Here is a 22,128-nt window from a genome sequence, read left to right as displayed (position 1 = left end):
TTTATTTGAGAGAGAAAATGAGACAGAGAGAGGGAGCATGAGAGGGGGGAGGGTCAGAGGGAGAAGCAGACTCCCTGCTGAGCAGGGAGTCCAATGCAGGACTTGATCCTGGGACTCCAGGATCATGATCTGAGCTGAAGGCAGTTGCTTAACCAAGTGAGCCACCCAGGCGCCCCAGGACACTACATCATTCTTAAAGGGTCTATCCAACAAGAAGATCTAACAATTGTAAATATCTATGCCCCCAACATGGGAGCAAACATCTATGTAAGCCAACTGTTAACCAAAATAAAAAGTCATATTGATAACAATACGCTAATTGTAGGAGACCTCAATACTCCACTCTCAGCAATAGACAGATCATCTAAGCAGAAAATCAACAAAGAAACAAGAGCTTTGAATGACACCCTGGACCAGATGGACCTCATAGACATATACAGAACATTCCAACCTTAAACAACAGAATACTCATTTTTCTCGAGGGCACATGGAACTTTCTCCAGAATAGACCACATACTGGGTCACAAATCAGGTCTCAACCAATACGAAAAGATTGACATTATTCTCTGCATCCTCTCAAACCATAATGTCTTAAAACGGGAATTCAATCACAAGAAAATACTTGGGAGAAATTCAAACCCTTGGAAACTAAAGACCACTCTGCTCAAGAATGTTTGGATCAAACAGGAAATCAAAGAAGAACTTAAACAATTCATGGAAACCAATGAGAATGAAAACACATCAGAACAAAACCTATGGGATACTGAAAAGGTAGTCCTAAGGGGGAAATACATGGCCATCCAAGCCTCACTCAAAAAAATAGAAAAATCCCAAATTCACCAAGTATCTTTGCACCTTAAAGAACTAGAGAAAAAGCAACAAACGATGCCTAAGCCACACATTAGAAGAGAAATAATTAAGATTAGAGCAGAGATCAATGAATTAGAAACCAGAAACACAATAGATGAGATCAATGAAACTAGAAGCTGGCTCTTGAAAGAATTAATAAGAGCAATAAACCACTGGCCAGACTTATCCAAAAGAGAAAGGACCTAAATTAATAAAATTATGAATGAAAGGGGAGAGATCACGACTAACACCAAGGAAAGAGAAACAATTATTAGAAATTATCAACAGCTATATGCCAATAAATTGAGCAACCTGGAAGAAATGGATGCCTTCCTGGAAACCTATAACCTATAACACCCTATAAACTCACAGGAAGAAATTGACAACCTGAATAGGCCAATAACCAGTAACGAGATTGAAGCAGTGATCAAAAACCTCCCAAAAAACAAGAGTCCAGGGCCTGACGGATTCCCTGGGGAATTCTAACAAACATTTCAAGTAGAAATAATACCTATTCTCCTGAAGCTGTTTCAAAAAATAGAAACAGTAGGAAAGCTTCCAGACTCATTCTATGAGGCAAGCATTACCTTAATCCCCAAACCAGGTAAAGACCCCATCAAAAAGGAAAATTTCAGACTGATATTCCTGATGAGTATGGATTTTAAAATTCTCAACAAAGTCCTAGCTAATAGGATCCAACAGTACATTAAAAGGATCATCCACAATGACCAAATGAGATTTATCCCCGGGATGCAAGGGTGCTTCAATATTTTCAAATCAATCAATGTGGTAGAACACATTAAAAGAGGAGAGAAAAGAATCATATGGTCCTCTCAATTGATGCCAAAAAAACATTTGACAAAATACAGCCTCCTTTCCTGATTAAAACTCTTCAGAGTATAAGAATAGAGGGAACGTCCCTCAATTTCATAAAATCCATCTATGAAAAACCCACAGTGAATATAATCCTCAATGGGGAAAAGCTGAGAGCCTTTCCCTTAAGATCAGGAACACGACAAGGATGCCCACTCTCGCCACTGTTGTTCAACATAGTACTAGAAGTCCTAGCAACAGCAATCAGAGAACAAAAAGAAATAAAATAAAATATATTCAAATTGGCAAAGAAGAAGTCAGACTCTCTCTCTTTGCAGATGATATGATACTTTATGTGGAAAACCCAAAAGACTCCACTTCCAAATTACTAAAACTCATACAGCAATTCAGTAATGTGGCAGGATACAAAATCAATGCACAGAAATCAGTTGCTTTCTTATGCACTAACGATGGAACAGTAAAAAGAGAAATTAGAGAAACGATTCCATTTATAATAGCACCAAAAACCATAAGATACCTCAGAATAGTCCTAACCAAAGACGTAAAGGATCTATACTCTAGGAACTACAAAACACTCATGAAAGAAATTGAAGAAGACACAAAAAGATCGAAAAAACATTCCATGTTCATGGATTGGAAGAATAAACATTGTTAAAATGTCTATGCTCCCCAGAGCAATCTATACCTTCAATGCTATTCCGATCAAAATTCCAATGACATTTTTCAAAGTGCTGGAACAAACAATCCTAAAATTTGTATGGAATCAGAAAAGACCCCGAATCACCAAGGAAATGTTGAAAAATCAAAACAAAGCTGGGGGCATCATGTTGCCTGATTTTAAGCTACATTACAAAGCAGTGATCACCAAGACAGCATGGTACTTGCACAAAAACAGACATAGACCAATGCAACAGTACAGAGTGTCCAGATATGGACCCTCATCTCTTTGTTCAAGTAATCTTTGACAAAGCAGGAAAAAATATGCAATGGAAAAAAGACAGTCTCTTCAATAAATGGTGCTGAGAAGATTGGACAGCTATGTACAGAAGAATGAAACTAGACCATTCTCTAACACCAACGATAAACTCATAATGGATGAAAGACCTCAATGGGAGACAGGAATCCATCAAAATCCTAAAGGAGAACATAGGCAATAACCTCTTTGACATCGGCCACAGCAACTTCTTTCAAGATACATCCAAAGACTAGTGAAACAAAAGCAAAAATGAAGTTTTGGGACTTCATCAAGATAAAAAGCTTCTGCACAGCAAAGGAAACAGTCAACAAAACAAAGACGTAACCCACAGATTGGGAGAAGATATTTGCAAATGACACCACAGAGAAAGGGCTGGTATCCAAGATTTATAAAGAACTTCTCAAACTCAACACCGAAAGAACAAATAATCAAGTCAAAAAAATGGGCAGAAGAGATAAACAGACACTTCTCTGGGGAAGACATACAAATGGCTAACAGACACATGAAAAAAATGTTCAGCATCATTAGCCATCAGGGAATTTAAAATGAAAACCACATTGAGATACCACCTTACACCAGTTAGAATGGCAAAAATTGACAAGGCAAGAAACAACAAATGTTGTAAAGTTGTGGAAAAAGGGGGACCCTCTTACACTGTTGGTAGGAATGCAAGTTGGTACAGCCACTTTGGAAAACAGTGTGGATATGCCTCAAAAAATTAAAAATAGAGCTATCCTATGACCCAGGAATTTCACTCCTGGGTATTTACACCAAAGACACAGATGTAGTTAAAAGAAGGGCCATATGCTCCCCAATGTCCATAGCAGCAATGTCCGCAATAGCCAAACTGTGGAAAGAGCCAAGATGCCTTTCAACAGATGAATGGATAAAGAAGATGTGGTCCATATATGCAATGGAATATTACTCAACCATCAGAAAGGATGAATAACCAACTTTTACATCAACATGGATGACACTGGAGGAGATTATGCTAAATGAAATAAGTCAAGCAGAGAAAGAGAATTTTCATATGGTTTCACTTACTTGTGGAACATATGGAATAGCATGGAGGATATTAGGAGAAGGAAGTGAAAATGAAGGGGGTGAAATTGGAGGGAAAGCTGACCTATGACAGACTATGGGTTCTGAGAAACAAACTGAGAGTTTTAGAGGGGAGAGGGTGAGGGAATGGGTTAGCCTGGTGATGGGCATTAAGGAGGGCACATACTGCATGAAGCACTGGGTTGTATACGAAAACAATGAATTGTGAACCAATACATCAAAAACTAATGATGTATTGTATTGTGACTAACATAAATAATATAACAAAATTAAAAATAAAAAAATAAATAAAAAGTAAAGAATAATTAATACCTATTCTTTTGCAACTGTTTCAAAAAATAAAAATGAATGGAAAATTTGCAAACTCATTCTATGAGGCCAGCATTATCTTGATTCCCAAACTAGACAAAGACCACACTAAAAAGAAAAATTAGAGACCAATATCCCTGATGAACATGGATGCAAAAATTCTAAAGAAGATACCAGCTAGTCAGATCCAATAAGCACAGTAAAAGAATTATTCACCACAACCAAGTGGGATTTTTCTCGGGCTGCAGGGGTGGTTCAACATCCGCAAACCAATCAATGTGATACACTACATTAATAAAAAAAGGACAAGAACCATATGATCATCTCAAAAGATTCAGAAAAAGCATTTGACAAAAAACCACGTCCTTACTTGATAAAACCCTCAATAAATTAGAGATATAAGGAACATGCTTCAACATCATAAAGGCCATATATAAAAGATCCACAGCAAATACCATCCTCAATGGGGAAAAACTGAGAGCTTTTCCCCTAAGGTCAGGAACATGACAGGGATAACAATTCTCACCACTGTTGTTCAATGTAGTACCGGAAATCCTAGTCTTGGCAATCAGACAACAAAAAGAAATATAAGGCACCCAAATTGTCAAAGAAGTCAAATTTTCACTCTTTGCAGATGACTTGATGCTCTGTATAGAACACTCAAAAGAGTCCATCAAAAAATTGCTAGAACTGATACAGTCATAGAATATAAAACAACACACAGAAGTCTGTTACATTTCTATACACCAACAACAAAGCAGCAGAAAGAGAAATCACTGAATCGATCCTATTTATAATTGCACCCAAACCCATAAGATATCTAGGAATAATCCTAACCAATGAGGTTAAAAGATCCATACTCTGAAAACTATAGAACACTTATGAAAGAAATTGAAGAAGACACAAAGAAATGGAAGAATACTCTGTGCTCGTATATTGGAAGAAAAAATACTGTTTAATGTCTATACTACCCAAAGCTATCTACACATTTAATGCAATCCCTTTCAAAACACCACCAGCATTTTTCACAGAGCTGGAACAAACAGTCCTAAAATTTGCATGGAACCAGAAAAGACCCAGAATAGCCAAAGTAACATGGAAAAAGAAAAAAAGCAAAGCTGAAGGCATCACAATTCCAAACTTCAAACTATATTACAAAGCTGTAATCATCAAGAGAGTATGGTCTTGGCACAAAAACAGACACATAGATCAACGGAACAGAATACAGAACCCAGAAATTGACTCTCAACTCTATGGTCAACTAATTTTTGACAAGTAGGAAAGAATATCCAATGGAAAAAAGACTGTCTCTTCAACAAATGGTGTTGGGAAAATTGAACAGCCACCTGAAGAAGAATGGAACTGGACCACTTTCTTACACCATACACAAAAATAAACTCAAAATGGATGAAAGACCTAAATGTGAGACAGGAATCCATCGAAGTCCTAGAGCAGAACACAGGCAGCAAACTCTGACCTCGGCCACAGCAATTTCTTGCTAGACATGTCTCCAGAGGCAAGGGAAACAAAAACAAAAATGAACTATTGAGACCTCATCAGGATAAAAACCTTTTGCACAGCAAAGGAAACAATCAACAAAACTAAAAAGCAACCCACCGAATAGGAGAAGATATTTGCAAAGGATATATTGGCTGTAGGGCTGGTATCCAAAATCTATAAAGAACTTAAACTCAACACCAAAACAAAACAAAACAAAATCAAAAAAACCCAGTCAAGCAATGGGTAGAATACACGAACAGATATTTCCTAAAAGGAGACATTAGAAATGACTAACAGACACATGAAAAAATGCTCAACATCACCTGGCATCAGGGAAATACAAATCAAAATCACAATGAGATACCATCTCTTACCAGTCAGAACGGCTATAATGAACAACTCAAATGTTGGTGAAGATGTGGAGAAAGGGGAACCTTCTTATACTGTTGGTGGGAATGCAAACTGGTACAGCCACTCTGGAAAACAGTATGGAGGTTCCTCCAAAGGTTAAAAATAGAACTGCCCTATGACCCAGCAATTGCACTACTAGGTATTTATCCAAAGGATACAAACATAGTGATTTGAAGGGGCACATGCACCTTAATGCAGCAATGTCCACAATAGTCAAACTATGGAAAGAGCCCAGATGTCCATCAATGGATGAATGGATAAAGAAGAGTGGTATTTATTTACAATTGAATATTACTCAGCCATCAAAAAGAATTAAATCTTTCCATTGGCTACCATGTGGATGGAACTAGAGTGCATCATGCTAAGTTAAATAAGTCAGTCAGAGTAAGACAAATACAATATGATTTCACTCATATGTGGAATTTAAGAAACACAACTGATGAGCATAGGAGAAGGGAGGGAAAAATAAAATAGGTCAAAATTAAAGAGGGAGAGAAACCATGAGAGACTCTTAACTATAGAGCACAACCTGATCGTTGCTGGACAGGAGGTGTGTTGGGGGATGGGATGATTGTGTGATTGGCATTAAAGAGGACACTTGGGCCTTATATCCAACTGATGAGTCACTAAATTCTACCCTGAAATTAATAATACACTATAAATTAACTAACTTAAATTTAAATAAAACAAAATAACACATAAATGTATACACATAAATGCCAACATATCTGTGTTTATTATATATTAACCCATTTTAATCCCACTATATTGGAATAACTTAAAAATCAAATTAAAATAAATTTTCCTCTAAACACACAATTAAGTATATTAATTTCCAGACTTTGATGTGTCTATCTTTCGATTATCACACTTAAAACTCAATTTTACATTCCTCATTTCTATAAATCATGTGACTTTTGAAATAAATGTGTGCATAGCTCCATAGATATCTAAAATTTATACATGTAAAGTTGAATTGTAGTTCCATGTGGAACTTTGTTGTTAAATGTTATCAGTCACTCTTAATTCATATAATGATAATTATATATCATGTCAAATTATTTGTTTCTATGTAAAATGAAACAATTATGTTTTTTCTGTAGTATTAGGTAAAGTCTTTGTCTTTATGAATTCAAACAAATTTGCCAGGTAGACAAAAGTTCTCCATGTTTAAACTCTATTTTACATCCAGATGTTTTGGTACATTTTCAAAGCCATGATACCTAGCTGGAAGAGAACCCTGTACCTCCTCTTGAATAACTGTATTTGTGTGAAAAAAAATATTATGCATTCTGAACAGTATAAATAATATATACAGTTTTCTGCAAAACACACCCAATACATAATTTTGAATGGTGTGATCAAAAGAATAAAATCAATAATGAGATATAATCTCTAATTAAGGAACTCAGAAGTTAATTTTCCAGAGTCCATGAAATTCTAGTTTTCTGTGTTTATTTCCCCCACTTTAAATATGGGACTAGAGTCGCCTGGTTGACTCAGTAGGGTAAGCATCCAACTCTTGGTTTTGGCTGTCATGGTCTCAGAGTTGTGGGACCAGCCCCACGCTGAGCTCTGTGCTCAGTGTGGATTCTCCTGGAGATTATCTCCCTCTCCCTTTGCTCCTTGCCTTGTCCGTGTGCTCTCTCCCTCTCTCTCTTTCTCTCTCTCTAAAATAAATAACACCCTTAAGAAAATAAATATGACACTAGGTCTGTGTTTACATACCTAAAGAGCTGGTCAGATTTTATTTTTAAATTCTTAATTACTTCAAGGTTGTGACACTGAACAGCTATTTGTGCTTCAATTACTGGAAATATTTTTTGTGTAAGGTGTCAGTATTTCGAACTGATATGTAATAAAACAAGTAAATACATTTTAAAGTTCATTTTATGGACTGTGAAAAATGATATTTTTGACCAGAGTTGCATATTCATTTACTTCTGACTACCATGAAATAGAGTAAAAGTAGTATTACATAAATATTTTTCTAATAGTTTATCTAATGAAAGCAATTTTTTGTTGTCTCATGTTTTTCAAGCATTAAAACAAAAAAGTGGAAGTCCTTATTAACTGTATGTCAAAAGAATAGCATTTCTAGGGCGCCTGGGTGGCTCAATTGGTTAGGCGACTGCCTTCGGCTCAGGTCATGATCCTGGAGTCCCGGGATCGAGTCCCGCATCGGGCTCCCTGCTCAGCAGGGGGTCTGCTTCTCCCTCTGACCCTCCCCCTTCTCATGTGCTCTCTCTCATTCTCTCTCTCAAATAAATAAATAAAATCTTTAAAAAAAATTTAAAAAAAAGAATAGCATTTCTATGAAGTATGTCAACAAATAATTAATAAATTTAATACTCCAGAACAGGAGGAAAAGTGCAAATGTCTCTAGAATGTCCATTGAAATACTTCTTTTTCACTATTACATCATTTTGACTACCTGAAACCTAATGCAATGTGATTTTTTTACTTGACAAAAAAATTTTACTCCTATATGAATAGTATCTGTATATGTGGATAATCCAATATACTTAATCACTTAAAAAAGAGACAGTTTAAAGCAATTTGGATTGAGATTAGCTAGAATATGGAAAAGGTAAAAGTTGATTATAATTCCTAGAAATGATTAAATAACTTGGTTGTTCTTTTTTTTTAAGATTTTTTATTTATTTGACAGAAAGAGAGACAGTGAGAGAGGGAACACAAGCAGGGGGAGTGGGAGAGGAAGAAGTAGGCTTCCTGCTGAGCAGGGAATCCGATGCGGGACTCGATTCCAGGACGCTGGGATCATGACCTGAGCCGAAGGCAGACACTTAACAATGAGCCACCCAGGCGCCCCTAACTTGGTTGTTCTAAAGGAACTTTTGGCAGAAATTTAAATGGCATTCTTTTTAATTTTAAACTTTTTTTGGGGGTGGGATCTGGGTGGCACTGTTGGTTAATTGTCTGACTCTTGATTTCAGCTCAGGTTGTGATCTCAGGGCTCACGAGATCAAGCCTTGCACTGGGCTCCACTCTCAGCGTGGAGTCGGCTTCAGACTCTCTCTCCCTCTCTCTCTGCTCCTCTCCCCTGTGCTCTCTTTATCTAAAATATATAAATCTTTAAAAAAAATTTTTTTTCATCAAACTTGGTATTTTCAGTGAATGGAGGTTAGTCTTGTGGTGGTAATATATAGTATGCCTCTGTATTACACTTTTAACTAATCAAACTATACTATTACATCAATTTGTCCAATAATTCATCTATAGAAATAAATAATATATGCAATAAATCAGTGAATTACCACTATATGTAAAAAAAATCCTGCATGTATAGTTTATAATATAAAAAGAAGAAAATAACTTTGTAATTTTAAAGTGCAACACTTCCAAAAGTTATAGAAACTTTTAAACAAAATTACTGTTATAAAGAAAAACTTACTAATATAGCTTCAAATAAAAACAAATAATTAAATAATTCTTCACATAAATACATCTACAATTTTCTTTATTTTTTACAATGAAGGTATATTGCATGTGCAATAAAAATAAAAGTTTATGACTAACTTAGAATTTTATGTCTATTTCAAATACCACATAAAACCACAGAAATAATGTAGGAACAAACATAATACATGAAGAAATAATTGCTCAATAGTTCTCTTTAAAAAGGCACGTTCTGCATGGAACACTGGGTGTTATACGCAAACAATGAATCATGGAACACTACATCAAAAACTAATGATGTAACGTATGGTGATTAACATAACATAATAAAAAATTTAAAAAATAGTAATTATACACAACACACAAAGCTTTATATTATCACAGCAGCTTTGAATATGCTAGATACTTAAATCTATATAGTATTTAAAGTAGACAAAAACTATGCTACAAACAAAATCTAAAACAACTTGTCTATTACATAAGAGCACATATAGGAAACATTTACAAGGTGTGGATTAATTTCATGTAAGGTTTCTTAAGATCTGCTTTTCCTGTATCATTTCTTTTGAGATCAACCTTCATATCATGCCTATATAGATACACAATTACAACATCTAATTGAACAGTGATGAGTGCAGGCATTAAAATAATAAAATGAGGCAGTATTATTTTGTGTTGAAACAAATATATTAGTAAATATTGTACAAAATAGTGGTTACTGGTTGACTGACTCCAAATTCAATTATTTTTAAAGATTTTATTTATTTGACAGAGAGAGAGATAGCGAGAACAGGAACACAAGCAGGGGGAGTGGGAGAGGGAGAAGCAGGCTTCCGGTGGAGCAAGGAGCCCGATGTGGGGCTTGATCCCAGTACCCTGGGATCACGACCTGAGCCGAAGGCAGATGATTAACAACTGAGCCCCCAGGTGCCCCCAAACAGATATATTTCTTTTTTTTTTTCAGATATATTTCTAATGAATACTCTATCATTTTTCAGAACATCTGAGTCAAAATAATTATAGAAAATATTTGATTCCCTGTTGAAAACATGAAATTTCTCATAAATCTTCTTATATATTACAGCCTATTACAACCATTTCACTTCTTCACTTTCATTTTCTATTTAAGTGAATGATGAGCTAAATGTAAATATCACCCCAAAGTTTCCTTTTGAAAATGTACTTTACACTTTGTTTCAAATCAATTGGAACAGTTTTGCCCTCTGCTAACAATAATATTTTATTTCATTGTCAGAATTTCCAATGAATTTTTGTTGTGTTGGTTGACACTTTTCCCCATTTTGTGTGATGTTTCTTTAAAAAGAACACACCTCCAATATTGAAAGTTTTTTTTTTAAAGATTTTATTTATTTATTCATAAGAGACAGAGAGAGAGAGAGAGGCAGAGGGAGAAGCAGGCTCCCCGCTGAGCAGGGAGCCCAATGCGGGACTCAATCCCAGGAGTCTGGGATCATGACCTGAGCAGAAGGCAAATGCTTAACCATCTGAGCCACCCTGGCGCCCAAAAGTTTTAAATACATATATTATTCTTCAGTGCTCACTTATCTTAGCATTCTGCGACGTCAGTAAATATAAGATGCCTCTCCTGGCATTAATCAGAAATTGAAGAATATATAGAAAGGATGAAGAATATGCAAATGTAGCACAAAATATAAGAACCAAATTATTTCTAATATTATATTAATTTGCCTAAGTTCACCAATTCATGTCCAGCAGATATTTAGTAATTTAGTAATGTGAACCAATGACAGAAAATATATAATTTATCTATTTTTTAAGATGTGAAAAAATAAAATAAGTCATCTGAAAATTGATTGTAGGATGGTCCTTTTAGCTAATAAAAACCTAGTGATAACAAAGAAGTTATTCTAATTTGCATTTACTTTTCATATTTTGCCTATCTCATGAAGTTATTTGTCCTGTGTTTAGGAAAAGATCTCTTAGCTAAATAAAAGAAAATGTCATTGTGGAAAAAGTTGTTAATTTATTTGACTTTTTAAGAATTACAAAATATCAAAAAATACAAATAAAAAGAGGAGGATATTTGGAAAATATTTCATTTTTTCTTCATTTATGCCTTGCTTACTGTACATTTATATTCTCAAGTATAATAAATCTAACCCATAAAACATCTCCATGCCTTCAAAAACCGTTGAAACCAGAATTTACTCTTTTAACAAACTTCATGAGCCAATCTAGCACAATGATAATCTGCTAATGTAATTCACAAACCATGCCCGCTTTGTATACATTTTTAAGTGAGCTACAAATTTAGTCCAGGGGAAAGTGTTATTAAGATACACAACACACACACACACACACACACACACACACAAGATACACAACACACAGAAATTGTTCATAAAAAATAATTTCCTATTGAGAAATGTTTATAATAAAATAATAGCAGTAAAATTAGAAAATGATAGCACCTTTATAAATGATTACATATAAATAAAAACAAACCTTGAGGAGATGTTAGGCATCTCACACCTTGTACCTTGTAAACTCATTCAAAGCATAACAGAACTCTCTATACAAAGAATAGGGTTCTATTTTACTGTCTGCAATAGCATAATTATGGACCTATTGTAACAAAAATGCACCCACAACTGGAGTGGTATCTTACTTTCACTGTGTGATTAAGAATGGATAATGTTATTGTATCATTTAAATATGCATATTCTTGAATGACCTCGATCTTAAAACCATTTCCTAAATTATGGTAAATTATTATCTTCATTGTTATTTTGAATTCTGATAGATTTCTTTAGTATTTCTAACTTTGGTGAGAAGATACCCAGTTTGATTTCAACATTACAACCATTTTATTAAGCCTGAATAGGTTTTCAAAAAACTTTATTCACTGAAATAGAGATGAAGATCTTTTTTAAAAGTAACACAGACAAAACAATAAAATCAACATGTGATATAATTTCAAGAGAAAAGATGTAGATAAATGCTATTGCTTGACTTTATTAAAGAAGTAACCATCCTTAAATCACTTAATTTACTTATGAATTTCTAGATAAATTTGTAATCATTTATCCACAGAATATAGATAAAAATCACTGTATAAGCTCTTGTTTTCATAAGTTTATTGGGTTTTAAATTATTATACATAGATTTCTTAGGTCTTAATATGCCCATACTTTCCTTCAGGCCCATTAAAGAAAGCAAACATATTTTCTTATCCAAAAGTCATTATCTTTTAAGAGTGTCTCCTGGAGGGCTTTCAATACCTTGGACAAATATGCAAATACTTAGATTGATGTCCAAAATAGAGATCTCATATATATTTCATGTTTTGGCTTGAAGATAAGAATGAGCAGCATGTCTTTATTTTTCTAATCCTATTCTTGTTACATTGTGTAAATAAAGATTTTATGAAACAGAATAAAGGTGGGTTCCTAATCTAAAAATAACATTCTCTTTTCATTGTGGCAGTTTGGGAGCATATGGGTAGGGAGGATATATTGATGCTATTTTATTTTCCTGAGTAGACACAGTTTTTCCCAAGTGAAGCTGGGATTCTCAACTCCATTAAACACCAAGACCTTCTTACCAGATTCTAAAAAGCTTTACTGTGATGTATCTAGCCCTGACTGTTTTGATCCTCATGCACATAATGATACTGAGGACAGAAGCCAGGACCTTTATTCTAAGGTCTTTCAAGTATATTCTCTAGCAAGATGTGTCATACTTCCATCTGCAGACAACACTGCCCCTGTTATAGTCATCATTCAGAACCAAATTTTCCTACCATCAGGAGTCATTTTACCATGATTTTCTATCAAACTTAAAATGAAGCCATGTATTTATTTTGATACTTCTGCAGAATATAGTCATTTTGATTGTTAGAGTCAATACAATAGATTCTGTAAAGTTCTACTTCAACTGAAAATAATTTTAAAAAATAAAATAAAGTTAAAAAGGTTAGTTAGAAACTTGGATTACCTACCAGTCTAGTGTGTACAGACACAGGAGTTTTGAAAGTTGTCACTGAATAGCTGCACTCAGAAACATTGTAAGGATCAGAACTGCTGGAGGAACACTTAGAGATGGAATCACAGGCCACAAAGGTGTTATCAAGTGGCAGTTCCTGGATGATGTGGTGCTTTGAATTCAGGGGAGTTTCAGGCTGGATATGGAAGGCAGGCTGTGGAGAGGCAGATTTGTAGTGCCTGGCTAAATCAGGGCTGTCAGGCTTGAATGTTGTAGGTATAGTGCCCCAGTTGTACTTGCCCATGGTTTGTTCTTCTAGTTCAATGGGAAGGTCTAGTGTGACACTGTTTCCATCATTGTCAACATCATCTGCCTTAGTTTCTTCAATAGTGACAAAGTTAAGCAGCAAGTTTTTAGGGGCATGCTTCTTCTTCCTCTTCTTCTTCTTTTTCTTCTTCTTCATCATCATCATCATTATCATCTGCCTGTTTTCTGGGTTTGGAGTAACCCATTCAGAATTCTGCTTGTTTTTCTGAGCAGCCGTAATGTGTGGCAATTGATGGCATCTTGCTACAGCAGTAATGAAGATAACAAGGATGACAGTTATGGTGCCAGCAATAATAGCAACCATGATCTTGACATAGTCACTGGTGGGTGAGAATGCATCAGTTGTCTCAATATTTGGGGTCACTGGTGTTTCAATGTTTTTGTGCACCAGTTCATGAATCCATGTAGCATTGGTCACTGACTCATTCACAAATAGATTAACAATAACAACATTGAAGAGAGATTCAGGTTGTCCTAAGTCCTTAGCTTTAACTATCAATCTGTGTAAACCAAGGTCTGTAACGACACATTTCTCTGTTAGTGTGATGTTGCCTGTTGTTTGGTCAATTATAAACAAACTTCTTGTGTTTCCTCCTACAATGCTGTAATGAAGCTCTGCATTCATGCCAGTGTCATTGTCAACAGCAAGTACCGTGAAGACCACTGTGCCTGGATTAGTGGATGGTAGAACCAATTCATAGGAGTTATTGGAAGAAGGGACAATGAAAACTGGTTTGTTGTCATTGACATCAACCACATTTATCGTCACTTTGGCAGTTGAAGAATGTGATACCTTACCACCATCCTCAGCCTTTACATAGAAAGTATAAGATTCTTGTTTTTCTCTGTCAAATGAAATATTTGGTTGGATAACACCAGTCTGTGGATCAATGGTGAAGTCATCATTCACATTTAAAATGGAGAGAGTGACTGCAGAGTTTTCTCCATAATCCGGATCAGTTACAGTGATCAGTCCTACTGTGCCATGTCTTGGAAGGTTTTCTGGAACATAGAAGTTGTACTCACTGTGAGTAAAAATTGGACTGTTGTCATTCTGATCAAGAATGGTCACTAAAACTGTGGCATTGGTTATTAAGGATGGCATCCCATTATCTTTTGCCAGAACTGTGAAGGAATATTTTTCCCGTTTTTCTCTATCCAGTTTCTTCACTGCAGTCAGAATGCCTGTATGATTATCTAGGTTAAATTCAGATGGAGCATCAACACCTAGCAGATAATTGATCTCAGCACTGTGCCCACTGTCCGCATCCGTTGCACTTATTTTTGTCAACTTGGTGCCAGGAGAGTTATTCTCAGGAAGAGAAAGACTTATGAAAGGCTGGGTGAAAACAGGAGCATTGTCATTTTCATCTTTCACTTTGACAAGGAGCATGGATGATTGATTCAAAGGAGGTTTGCCAGCATCTGCAGCTAGTAATTTAATGGCATATTCTCTTGTGGACTCATAGTCAAGATATGCAGCAGTCTCCAAGAGGAACTGATTACTGAATACTGGCCTTAATCTGAAAGGGACTTCATGATCTGTGAAGCATGTCACCATGCCATTGTGGTCAGCATCTTTATCTGTCACAGTTATGAGAGCAATTTTGGTGTTGAGGGGAGCATTTTCTGAAAGAACCACAGTGCCATTGATTGGATTAATGATGTATCTTATGTCAATTGATGGGGCATTATCATTGATATCTGTAACATTTACTAGAACCATTGCTCTTGCTGGCATCAATCCACCATCACTTGCCAAAACCAGTAACCTGTGGTTTGATGATTCCTCCCTATCCAGTGGTTGTTTGACTGTGATAAGTCCAGTGGTGGTGTTGAGGTGAAATAGCCTCTTGGCGATGTTGGAGACTAGATTGCTGAAATAGAAGTGAATCTTGGCATTTTCACCTATGTCGGCATCTGTTGCATGGAGTTGTGTCACTGAAGTACCTACAGGAGCATTTTCTGGTATATTAACTTCAATCCCATCCTCCTTGAAGACTGGGCTGTTGTCATTTGTGTCAGCAACACTTATTTGCAAAATAGCAGTACTGGATCGTTGAGGAAAGCCACCATCTTCAACCTTTACTTTCATTATATATGTATCCTTCTCTTCCCTATCTAACTCCTTTTGAACAATCAGTTGTGGCATCTTGTCCCCTTCTGGTGTTTCAATGACATCAAGTCCAAAAATACTTTGACCCTAGAAAACATACAATGAAACATATTTTAACTTACGTAATGAGACCAGTGTTCAATCTGTTGAAGCCACATGACAGAGGATCAGCTCAGAAATAGGTGTCAGAAGACTTAAGTTCTAAGTCTCGAATCTGTCTGTAACTAGTATTGTGACCACAAACAAATTGCTTAACATCTCCATGAATTTGTAAAATTAGAGAGTTGTGCTTTAAGATGGTCTGAGAGCTTTTCAGTTCATGGCATTTTATGGTAACAAGTGTAACTCACTGATATAAAGTATTAAAGTATACAAAAGGAAAAAGTATAAAGAGTTGTCAGTGTTTCACATGGTGAATTCAGTTATGAGTGAATTAACTGAAGCAAGATGGCAGTAGAGTAGGGTACCTCATTTCATCTGGACCCTTGAATTTAACTAGATAACTATCAAACCATTCTGAACACCCATGAACTCAGCCTAAGATGTAAGAAAAAAATATCTGGAACTCTACAGTTACAAAATCCACTGCTTTTTGCAAGGTAGGAGGTGTGGAGATGTGAATCTTTGGGGAGATATCAAGAGATAAACAGAGGGGGGAGGGAGCCTCCATAAGCTAGCTACCAGAAAGTGATATAGCCTTGGAGGATAAATTCAGAACCTTTAGAAATCTGCTCCAGTGAGAGACATCCCTGTCTGAAGGGGCTCAGGGGATGGAAAGGACAGAATTCTAGGTGGGTCAGTGTGGTCTCAGGATCCTAGAAGTCATAGAACTAACGGGGATGCCTGAGCCAATAGAGTGCCTAAGCAGTGGGGTGGAGAAACTGGTTATGGTCAGCGAGCCCAGGAGGGGACTCCTAGCTCTGGTCACCATAAACTGCAAACTGGGCCATCAAGTGACTGCTTGCTGCCTGGGAACCCTGCAAAGGACTGGACCGTGCAGACCATCTGTCATCCTCCAGGAGGGACAGAACGGGTGTGCCCACAACCAGGCAATAGTTTCAGGGTGGCGGGCTCATAAAGGACAGTATGGTGACACTCAGCCATCCCCCAGGAGAGGTGGAGCAGGTACATGCAATGATCCTGTGACTGCTCTCAGCGTCAGGGCACAACAAAGGGCAATAACATGGGACCCTCAGATTTCCCCCCAGGAGGATCACTGTGGGCACACACCGAAGGAGTCTTTGGAGTTTAGTACACACAAAAGTGAACACTGTTGATCCCAGTGGGTTTACTGAAGAGGGAGGACTGTGAATTTTGGCTCTGGAGCTGGAGGTCAGCTGAGGGCCATCTTTATTTTGATCATCTAAAGAGGCGCGGAAAGCCTTTAGGGAACAAAAGCCACACAGAGGACCAGCTTATGGTGAGCCCAGCCCCCTTGCAAGGGGAGGTGCAACTCTGCATAGGCAAAAACACCTGAGAAGCAGCATAGCAGGCCCCTCCCTCAGTAGACCAATTGGAAGAACAGGTGCACAACTAGCTTATGGATCCCACAAAACTGTAATACTCCAGGGCTAGGGGAATATAGTATATAGAACTCGAGGTTTTGGGGCGCCTGGGTGGCTCAGTCGTTAAGCGTCTACCTTCGGCTCAGGTCATGATCCCAGCGTCCTGGGATGGAGCCCCGCATCGGGCTCCCTGCTCGGCGGGAAGCCTGCTTCTCCCTCTCCCACTCCCCCTGCTTGTGTTCCCTCTCTCGCTGTGCCTCTCTCTGTCAAATAAATAAATAAAATCTTAAAAAAAAAATTGTTTAAGAACTCGAGGTTTTTTTCTCATGATTCACTTATCTTTCAGTCCAAAATTTTTCTTTTCCTTTTTTTCCCCTTTTTCTCTTTTCAACTAGTTTCTTATTTTATCAATGATTTGTTTTTAAGTTGCTTTTTAACATTTATTTTTTACATCTATATTTTTTAGATATATTTTTCATTTTGGCCTTTTTTCACTTTATTCAATTTTAACTTTGTATATATGTAAGTTTTGCTTTCTTTGCAATTTTGGGATTTAGAGTATTCTAACGCAGAGACCAAAATTCACTCAGGAACAAGTGGACCAGTATGTTTTGTCCACCCTGTGAGATTATATTCTTTCCCCCCCTTTTTGTTGTTTTGTTTTATTTTGCTTATCTGTTTTGGTTTCTGACTTCTTCAGATTTGTCTAGTGTGTATTTTGCTTGGAATGTGGTTGATATTTTTGATTCGGTTCATGAGCTCATCCATTCTTCTCTGGGCAAGATCACTAAAAGGAGGAATTCACAACAAAAGAAAGAACAAGAAGTAATGTTCTCTGCCACAGATCCAATTGATATGGATATAAGTAAAAGGTCAGAGATGGAATTCAGGATAACAATAATAAAGTTAATACCTGGGCTTGAAAAAAGCATAAAAGACAGTAGAGAATCTCTTAGTGAACAAATGAGATCTAATCAGGCTGAAATTTAAAATGCACTAAGTGTGGGGTGCCTGAGTGGCTCAGTTGGTTAAGCATCTGCTTTTGGCTCAGGTCATAATCCTGGAGTCCTGGGATTGAGCCCCACATCAGGCTCCCTGCTCAGTGGGAAGTCTGCTTCTCCCATTCCTTCTGCTCTCCCCCCAACTTGTGCTCATGCTCTCTCTCTCTCAAATAAAATGAATAAAGATCTTTTTAAAAATATGCACTGAGATGCAGTCTAAATTAGATACTCTAACAGCTAGGGTGAATGAAGCAGAAGAGAGAGTAAGCAAGACAGGCTTAAGAAAAGGAAGGAAGTTGAGGAAAATAAAGAAAAATAAGTAATAGCTCATGAAAAAAGGATTCAAGAAATTAATAATGCCATACCAATGTCAGAATTATTGGGGTGCCTGAGGGGGAAGAAAGAGAGAAAGAGCCAGAAGGTATATTTGAGCAAATAATGGCTGAGAACTTCCCTAATCTGGGAAAAGAAACAAGCATTCAAGTCAAAGAGGTAGAAAGGATGCCTCCCCAAATCAATAAAAATATATCAACACCCCAACATAATAGTGAAGCTTACAAATTTTAGAGAAAGAGAAAATCCTGAAAGCAGCTTGAGACAAAAGTCTCCTTACCTACAGATGGAGGGACATCAGACTAACAACAGACCTGTCTACAGAAACCTGGTAAGCCAGAAAGGGCGGACATGATATATTCAGGGTACTAAATGAGAAAAATATGAAGCCAAGAATAAATACACAGCAAGACTGTCATTCAGAATGGAAGGAGAGATAAAGAGCTTCCAGTACAGACAGAAACTGAAAGAATATGTGACCACTAAGCCAGCACTGCAAGAAATATTAAGGGGGATCCTGTAACCAAAGAAAGAGCCCAAGAGTAACATAGACCAGAGAGAAATAGAGAAAATTACAGAAAGAGGGACATTATAGGCAATACAATGGCACTAAGTTCATATCTTCCAATAGTTACTCTGGATGTAAATGGACTGAATACTCCCATCAAAAGGCACAGAGTAACAGATTGGATAAAAAAGCAAGACCCATCAATATGTTCTCTACAAGAGATTCATTTTACACCTAAAGACACCTCCAGACTGAAAGTGAGGGGGTGGAGAAAAATTTACCACACTAATGGACCTCAAGAGAAAGCAGAGGTAGCAATCCTCATATCAGAAATATTAGATTTTAAACCAAAGAATGCAGTGAGAGATGTAGAGGGACACTATATCATACTTAAAGGGTCTATCCAACAAGAAGATCTAACAATTGTAAATATTTATGCCCCCAACATGGGAGCAGCCAATTATATAAACCAATTAATAGCCAAAGTAAATAAACACATTGATAATAATACACAAATAGTAGGGGACTTCAACACCCAACTCACAGAAACGGACAGATCATTTAAGCAGAAGAACAACAAGGAAACAAGGGCTTTGAAAGACACACTGGACCAGATGGATGTCAAAGATATATACAGAACATTCCCTCTTTAAAAAACAGAATACTCATTCTTCTCGAGTGCACATGGAACTTCTCCAGAGTATATCACATACTGGGTCACAAATCAGGTCTCAACCAGTACCAAAAGATTGGGATTATTCCCTGCATATGTTCAGACCACAATGCTTTGAAACTTGAACTCAATCACAAGAGGAAATTTGGAAGGAACTGAAACACTTGGAGGTTAAAGAGCATCCTAATAAAGAATGAATAGGTCAACCAGAAAATTAAAGAAGAATTTCAGAAAATTCATGGAAACAAATGAAAATGAAAACACAAATGTTTAAAACCTTTGGGATGCAGCAAAGGCAGTCCTAAGAGAAAAGTACATTGGAATACAGGCCTTTCTCAAGAAACTAGAAGTCTCAAATACACAAGGTAATCTTACACCTAAAGGAGTGGGAGAAAGAACAGCAAATAAAGCCTAAACTGAACAGAAGAGAAATAATAAATATTACAGCAGAAATCAATTAAATAGAAACCAGAAGAACAGTAGAACAGATAAACTAGAAGCTGGTTTTTTGAAAGAATTAAGAAGATAGATAAACCTCTAGCCAGACTTCTCCAAAAGAAAATAGAAAGGACCCAAATTAATAAAATCATGAATGAAAGGGGAGAGATCATGACCAACACCAAGGAAATACAGACAATAATAAGAACATATTATGAGTAACTATATACCAACAAATTAGGCAATCTAGAAACTTAGAAACTACCAAAACTGAAACAGGAAGAAATAAAAAACCTGAACAGATGCATAATCAGAAAGGAAATTGAAGCAGTATTCAAAAACGTCCCAAAAAACAAAACTCCAGGGCCAGATGGTTTCCCAGAGGAATTCTATCAAACATTTAAAGAAGAAATAATACCTATTCTACTGAACTTGTTTTAAAAAATAGAATTGGAAGGAAAATTTCCAAACACGTTCTATAAGGCCAGCATTACCTTGATCCCAAAATCAGACAAAAACCCCGCCAAGAAGGAGATTTAGAGATCAATACCCCTGATGAACATGGATGCCAAAATTCTCACCAAAATACTAGGCAATAGGATCCCACAGTGCATTAAAAGGATTATTCACCATGACCAAGTGGGATTTATTCCTGGAATGCAAGGGTGGTTCAACAGTCACAAATCAATCAACATGATAGATCACATTAATAAAAGAAAAGACAAGAACCATACGATCCTCCCACTTGATGCAGAAAAAGCATTTGACAAGATACAGCATCCTTTCCTGATTAAAACTCTTCAGAGTTTAGGGATAGAGGGAACATACCTCTATATCATAAAAGCCATCTATGGAAAGCCCACAATGAATATCATTCTAAGTGGGGAAAAGCTGAGACCTTTTCCCCTAACATCAGAACAAGACAGGGATGTTAACTCTCACCAGTATTGTTCAACAGAGTAGTAGAAGTCCTAGCCTCAGCAATCAGACAAAAAAAGATATAAAAGGCATTCAAGTTGGCAAAGAAGTCAAACTTTCACTCTTTGCAGATGACAAGATACTTTATGTGGAAAACCCAAAAGCCTCCACCACAAAATTGCTAGAACTCATACAGCAATTCAACAGTGTGGCAGGATACAAAATCAATGCACAGAAATCAGTTGCATCTCTATACACTAACAATGTGACTGAAGAAAGAGAAATTAAGGAATGAATTCCATTTACAATAGCAAGAAAAACCATAAGATACCTTGGAATAAACCTAACCAAAGAGGTAAAGGATCTGTACTCTAAAAAATACAGAATGCTTATGAAAGAAATTAAGGAAAACACAAAGAGATGGAAAAACATTCTGTGCTCATGGATTGGAAGAACACATATTGTTAAAATGTCTATCCTACCCATTGCAATCTACACTTTCAATGCAATCCTTATCAAAACACCATCAATATTTTTCACACAGCTGGAACAAACAATCCTATAATTTGTATGGAACCAGAAAAGACCCTGAATAGCCATTGAATATTGAAAAAGAAAACCAAAGCTGGGGGCATCACAATGTCTGACTTTAAGCTATATTACAAATATGTGATCATCAAGACAGCATGGTACTGGCACAAAAACAGACATATAGATTGATGGAACAGAATAGAGAACCAAGAAATGGACCCTAAACTCTATGGAAACTATCTTTGACAAAGCAGGAAAGAATATTCAATGGAAAAAGAACAGTCTCTTCAATAAATGGTGTTGGGAAAATTGGACAGCCACATGCAAAAGAATGAAACTGGACTATTCTCCTACACCATACACAAATATAAATTCAAAATGGATGAAAGACCTAAATATGAGACAGTAATCCATCAAAATCCTAGAGGACAACACAGGCAGCAACGTCTTC

General features: G+C 36.6%; 1 protein-coding gene across 7 annotated transcripts in view; it reads right to left on the bottom strand.

Moving 5' to 3' along the window:
* Nucleotides 1–22,128, bottom strand: part of PCDH11X (protocadherin 11 X-linked) — a 583,424-nt gene that overhangs the window by 334,778 nt on the left and 226,518 nt on the right. For all 7 annotated transcript variants that reach the window (XM_064574318.1, XM_045880211.3, XM_064574319.1 and 4 more), the window contains exon 3: nucleotides 13,344–15,857. In XM_064574318.1, the coding sequence (XP_064430388.1) occupies nucleotides 13,344–15,857 (2,514 nt within the window). The remainder of the gene's footprint in view (nucleotides 1–13,343; nucleotides 15,858–22,128) is intronic.

Source organism: Mirounga angustirostris, unplaced genomic scaffold (assembly GCF_029215605.1).
Source record: "Mirounga angustirostris isolate CCGP_5_RB_7025 unplaced genomic scaffold, mMirAng1.0.hap1 SCAF_11, whole genome shotgun sequence".
NCBI lineage: Eukaryota > Metazoa > Chordata > Mammalia > Carnivora > Phocidae > Mirounga > Mirounga angustirostris.
The sequence above is the reverse complement of the archived record's forward strand: the minus strand, read 5'-3'. Positions and strand labels throughout refer to the sequence as shown.